The 6,815-nt window shown below is 30.2% G+C and overlaps 1 protein-coding gene across 1 annotated transcript; it reads right to left on the bottom strand.

The window, feature by feature from the left end:
* Positions 1-353: 353 nt before the first annotated feature.
* LOC123890396 (protein YIPF5 homolog) lies at positions 354-1,471 on the bottom strand. The gene has a single exon (XM_045940003.1). It carries the CDS (start codon positions 1,244-1,246, stop codon positions 506-508), a length of 741 nt encoding a protein of 246 aa, XP_045795959.1. The 5' UTR covers positions 1,247-1,471; the 3' UTR covers positions 354-505.
* Between the last annotated feature and the right edge of the window lie 5,344 nt (positions 1,472-6,815).

Consider the following 6,815-nt stretch of genomic DNA (forward strand, 5'->3'; position numbering starts at 1 on the left):
CAATGTTACAACTAACAACTCAAATTTGCAAATTAAGATTAATATGTAGTTTCTGAGTTGAAATCCCTTTACTCCGGCTGCATTGCTAAAAATTTGGATCAAAGAATTCTTCTTATTTTGAATATGATAAATTTAACTACCAAAACTGTTAAGCTAAGTACGGCTTAGTTATGCACACGATCCAATTTGACATCCAGTTTTCTAGAAACACAAATATAAACACCCTAAATATAATGCACTAGCCTGTGAGAGCAACTACTCACAACCTAATCCAACATATTTTTCAAAAACAGAACAATAACGAATATGTTTCCATACAGACACAAACAATCACATGTAACCAAAGCATTCAATCAAGTGCAATAACTCCATTTTCTATATTATAATATAAACTGCAACATAAAATCACGAGGTTCATAATGCAATAGCAGAAGAAGAAAAAATGTTCCCTAAATCAAAAACATAAGCACTATGATCCAAACAATCCCAGCACTTAAACACATTCCTAAAATATAACAAGCAGCGAAAACAGAGTGTAAATCAAGAAACAAGCATACGCTATCAATCCACGATGTTCATCACCACCATCAGTAAGAGAAACCACCAAACCAGTCGAAGCCCTCGTTGCCCACAACACGAAAATGGCCGCAATGGCGAGTCCAAAGAAACCTCCCTGTGGAAGAAAAAGCGACAGTGCAGAGAAAATCACCACTGGCAACATAGAATAACCAACAACACTGGTACAAGTATGTAGATCCAAATTCCCAGTTCGACCAGCCAGCATATTGAAAACAACGTATAAGAAGATCGAAGAAACAACGATCCAACCTAAAATCACACCGAATTGAATTTTTCCAGCGAGTAATTGGAAGAGACAAAAAGCCATGTAGAGAAGAATAGGACCAGATAGATCAGCGTCTTTGTGCACAGTGTGATTCACACGAAACGGATTAAGAACCGATCTGATTTTGCTCCAGATTTGTTCAGGATGGATACCGAGTTCATCGAGAAGAGGCTCTTCATCGTCGAAATTAGCGGAACCACCGCCCATTCCAGGACCGGAGTAAATTGGACCGGAGGAAGTTGATACGGCGGCGGAACCTATGTCGAATGACATGAAAGGGATTCCGGAGTTAGGTTGGAATGGCGGTGTTGGTACACGGCGGTTTTGAAGATTTTGAGCGGCGATATTGGGGTTTCCGGCGGATGCGAAAGATACAGGTGGGACTTTGAATTCTTTCTCCATGATTTTGAGATCTGATTGAAGGGAATTGAATCTGTGGTGAAATTAGGGTTTTGAGAAAGTTTAAATTGAATCTAGGGTTTGTTTTGTGTTGTGTTCGTAGAGAGTGTGTTGAGTTTTGATTTTTGTGGTTTGTGTGTGAAGGAACGCTTTACTTTTTGATCTCTTACTTATTATTGCTTTGAAGCTTCCATTGTCAACGAAAAATAGAAAGGGACGAGGCCAAGAGATTACAATTCTAGTTCTCTATTTATATTTTTCTACATAATTTTAAAATTAATTTCTATATTTTAAAATTATTCGGTTTTAATCCATCCATCATATTTAGAAGGACTAAAGTTTGAAGAAAAATTTTAGAGTGACTAAAGCTCGGGAGAAATTTTTATAATAATGAAAGTTGATATATTTAAAGAGACTAAAAATATATTTAATGCTACAATATATAGAATTTAATTTATATACACCGTCAGTCTAAAGTTATTTTGTACATGCGTTCAATAATATACCGACACATCATGCATGGTAATTAAAAACTCATGATGTGTCATATTCATTAAATGATGTGGCAACGCGTCATTGAATGTATGTGTAAAAAAAATTACACCGACGGTGCACAACAATTAAACTCCAATATATAAACATACCATAAATGAGAATAGTAAAATAATACGATTTATCGTAAAATACTTGCAATTAACTTTGTATGTATCAAATATTCAAAATTACCAAAGTTTCTGGCTTAGCTTGCAACTCAAAATGTTAAAAGTGGATCCTTAATATGAAAAATTATTTTTTTTTAATAAAATCATCCTCGATTTAAATTTTAAATAACATAAAAAATTAATCATCATTTTAACTAACATAAAAAATATTCACATTCTATTAAATAATAACAAAATAGTATTTTCTAAAGCAAAGACAACAATCAAGTCTTCGTATTACTTGTTCTCAAGGAACTATTAATATGAGTTCATTGAGAACAAAAAAAAATTAATCCATTAAATCTTTTTTATAATTCCAATTTACTAATATTATTATCCTATAAGATCAAACCATCCCTCAATTCCACCCAAAAAATAAATAAAAAATATTACTGCCTTATAATATTTTTGGAGTCCCTCATTTTTAAGCTACCTATAATACGTGGCACATGCATATGGGTCTGCCCTGATAATGATATCGTACCTTTTTAATCTACTCAAATTATTTTTATGCGACATGAGTTATTATGTATAAGGAATAAACATATGCATAAACAAATATCCACCATCAAATTGAATCTAACAAATCTCCAAACACACCATTTCCCACCCACAAATCAACAACAGCAACCTCTGAACGTCATCAGGTTACTTCGTAGTTAGTTTTAAACTAAAATCATGTCAAAACCATTTTTGTTGTGGAATGATTTCACATTAGATGTACTTAATCATGCCAAAACCATTTTTACCGTGGAATGGTTTCAGAGGGTTGTAATCCAAAACCATTTTGCTGTGAAATAGTTTTGCGTGTTATTTATGCATGGTGCATAAGGAATTCGTTTGTGCACCATAACCACTCCCTTTTTATGCTATTCACTTTGTCACATCAAGGTTCTTCAACGATAAAAAAAATTGCTTTCACCATCAGTTAAATCTGGTTGATGATCAGTTCTGTCATTAAGTGGTTTCCGCCTCCTTTCGATCGCAGTTGCAGGGAATCGAACCGTAATCCTTCATACCAAGCTCAACGCCAATTACCACTGAACCATCTAAAAATTGATAAAAAAATTTTTTTACGGAAACTAAAAATTGATAATAAGAAACAAGTTTATCATTGTATGTAATGTAACACTTAAATACCCTCATTGAAGATAGTCAAAATGGTCTATAATCTATAATTATCATCTCCTCAACCGAAGGATTATACATTTACATTTATACCCTAGTCCTAAATTTGTTTTTTTTTTAAATGTTACATAATTGAAAATAAGCGTAAATATATTTTCTAAAAAGAATGGGACTAGGAGTTGTGAATTCGTATATCATGGTGTTCGTGAAATCAAATACTCATCATCATTTTCAAAAAAGAAAAAAAATTATTATCTATTTTATTCCATTACATTACATGGTGGAAAGAATCAAACACCAGCTATAAGGGTGTGAAAGTGTGATTGATTGTGGAGAGAAAATGAAAAGAGAGAAATGTGCGAGGAAGAGTGCAAGAAGAGATAAATATGCAAGAAATAAAGTAGATTTGATGTGTTGATTGATATAAGAGAAAGAGAAGTAGAGAAGAGAGAAATATTGATTTGATAGAAAGTTACTAAACTATCCTTGCATAGAAAAATACAAATAATTAATTAATGATTTTTTATACAAAAATATTATTATTTAAATTGCTATTTTATAATTAAATCAAGTACACTGTTTCAAAATAAAATCATGTAATACATAATTTTTTTAATGCCTAATATATGCGAACTTTTTCATAAAAAACAAGTTACTTTTTAGATTGTTTTTAGAGGATATAGATTACCTGCAGTCACCTCTCTCTATCTCTCTTCACAAGTGTTTTTTTAATATTTTTTGGGACAAAACAATCTAAGGGTGAATAATGGATTGAAAACAAATTCAATGGTTGATGGAGTTTTGACTGCACCGACTGCACGCATTTATGAATGTACTGAATCCTGGTCCGTTTTTAGAACATAACTATGCAAGTGATACGAAAAGCAACGTGAGATAGGCAATAATGGAAATAGCAACCCATCACCTCCTTTCTTCGCAGATGTGAGGAGAATTAAAAAGTAGATGGGGTCTTGTTCGATAATCTCCGCTCTTTCCCACAAATTTTAGTCTCTCTTATGTGTTTCTCTTGTCTTCTAAACGAGAGAAAAAAGATATTTCTTCACAATCTCTCCGGTCTCTCTCGCAACAAATTCTCTCATAACAAACAAAGGGTAAGGGAGATTAGACTCTCTAGCTTATGCCCATGTGAGTTTAGCTCAGTTAGTATGAATATCGCATGTATTATGTAGAAGTCGGAATTCAAACCTCAGACAATTTTTTTATTCACTTTTGAGATGAAATTGCTGGCCACTAAGCCACTAAATAAATAAAAATCTACAGTTTATTTCTAACACAGAAGCTTGTTTTTCATGTATTTATCATTATCATGGCACATGTTAATAGTGATCATCTCGTGTTTAATGATGCTGTAACTCCCTCTATTTTTTTTTGGACCAAATGATGTTGTAACTTTTAAGGTTGTCTCACATGTATTGTACGTATGTATTTATTTTGAGCATGCTTAATGTCCTCCGTAAAAAAACACATTATTTCATAGTGATATCGCATTAGTTCGTATTTTTAGCTCGTATTTTCTTTTAGGCATGCTTAATGTCCTCCGTAAAAAACAAATCAATCGCACTAATAAACACAGCACACAACACATTATTTCACAGTGATATCACATTAGTTGAAATTCGAACTCCGAACATTCTACTTATAATTTTTAAGGTGTAATGTTTGGCCATTAAACTATTTGATTATAAAAACACATAATTTCATAGTGTATATTAATAAAATTCAGTTTTTCTTACAATACTTAAATTGCATTTGTAATAATATGCATTTTAAAACTATATCCTTAAAATATATTTCTTTTTTTACAATACAAGAGTGCTTCATTAGATGCTATGGAGGCAAACCAATGAGTCATTACATCATATTAATTTTTTGACACAGTTCTTTTTTTAAAATAAAATAAAATTTACAATGGAGCAGAATATCGAATCAATAACCTCATGCATACTATCCAAATCTCTTACTACTAAACTAAACCTAATGATTTTTTTACAAAAAGCTCCATCATCGTTACTAAAATGCAAATACAAATATGGAAGGGAAGACTTTATTTTATTTTTTTTAAATGCAACCATAAGATTTTCATATGCTCTTGGTCAATACTCCATAACAATATAGATTTTATTCCTTCAAAAGAAAAAAAAAGGAGTTGTTTTAAACACTTTTTTTAATAAAAAAAAAAAACTCAAAAAGATCTTATATATAAAAGAAAAATCAAATAGATTTTATTCATTTGGGTCAAAAAATATATTCCAAAAGTAGCTTTTATAAAATATATTAGTTAGTCAAAAAGAACATTTTAAGAAATTTCATTACTTTCCTTTATCTTTTCGATAAATAATAATAATATATAAAAAAATCATAAGATTTTTATAAGGATAATATTTCAAATCTTTTGTGAAGTATCATAACGACTTCAAATGCGACAAAATGTTAAAAATTGACAATAATAATGTCGGTGTGTGACATTGTCTGTATATGTAGGCATTTGATGTATTCTCACAAATTCGAGAATCAAAATAATCAAACAACTAATACATAATTTTTTTTTTTATAAAATGTAGCCCATAAAAAAAAATCTTTTTATTTTTATAAGAAGTTTCTTTTAGTCAACAAATTCAATCTAAAATACCATGAATGATTAATACAATACTAATACATGCATAGGTGATGGTTACTTGTTTCTTATACCAACAAAATAGTGTAAGAAATTAACCAAACTTCCACCAAGCAACATGTGTTCGTCCTAACTCCTATGACCAATTGTACATTGCTTAAGGTCATGTTCATTGTTGTAACAAATTTCACGTTTTTTTATAGTATACATGCATTGTCAACATGTTTCATTCCTTAATCTTAGCATTTGTGTTACACTTGATACTTAATTTTAAAACATAAACAAGATTGAATATATAAAAGTAAATAAAATTCTTATAGCATAAACTAGTATAACAAATTCAATGTAAAACGAACACATAAAAATATATTGAAGAAAATCCAATAGATCATTACATCCATATTCAGAAATTTAAATAAAAAAACACATAGAAGACACGATAAAACAAATCACTACATAGCTCACAATTTTATTAATTTAAAAAAAAAAAAAAAAAAGACTCCTAGTTGGATCATGATGATGATGCTTCTTAACTCTAATTGTTGGAATTGGTAGCATTTTTGCTTGAACTTGGAGCATTGGTTTTTGAGTTACTAGCACCAGCATTTGAGAGCTTTTGCTTAAGTTGAGACAAAAGCTCTTGATTCTCTTGATTCAGAATTTGAGCTTTCTTTCTTAGCTCTTGATTTTCTTTCATTATGCGACAATTTTCAAGGTACAACTCTGCATTCATTTTTTCCATCACTATGAAATGAAAGATGAAATAATTTTCACAAACTGAAAAAAATATTTGGTATGAGAACAAATAAGAAATGTGCCTATTTATAATTATTCACCATATCGTGAAAAACGTGTATCATTGAGTATAATTGGAAGGAAAAAAAATAATAAGGAAAGATCATCATTGAAAAAACTAACAGCAAAAATAAAACCGTAGAAGATATACGAGGATGGTTTTTTTAGTGGTTTCAAATATACAATTTTTTTTTACTTTACCAAAAAAAAAAGAAAAATATATATACAACTTTTTCTTTTGGTCCTTAATGTTTTATTTTAATTCTTGTAAATTTATTGATATTGAAATTGTCCCTATAATATATAGAATATT

Source organism: Trifolium pratense, linkage group LG6 (genome assembly GCF_020283565.1).
Source record: "Trifolium pratense cultivar HEN17-A07 linkage group LG6, ARS_RC_1.1, whole genome shotgun sequence".
In the NCBI taxonomy this organism is placed as follows: Eukaryota; Viridiplantae; Streptophyta; class Magnoliopsida; order Fabales; family Fabaceae; genus Trifolium; species Trifolium pratense.

Coding starts and splice junctions, on each gene's coding strand:
- LOC123890396 (XM_045940003.1), bottom strand. CDS start 1,246: ATGGAGAAAGAATTCAAAGTCCCACCTGTATCTTTCGCATCCGCCGGA.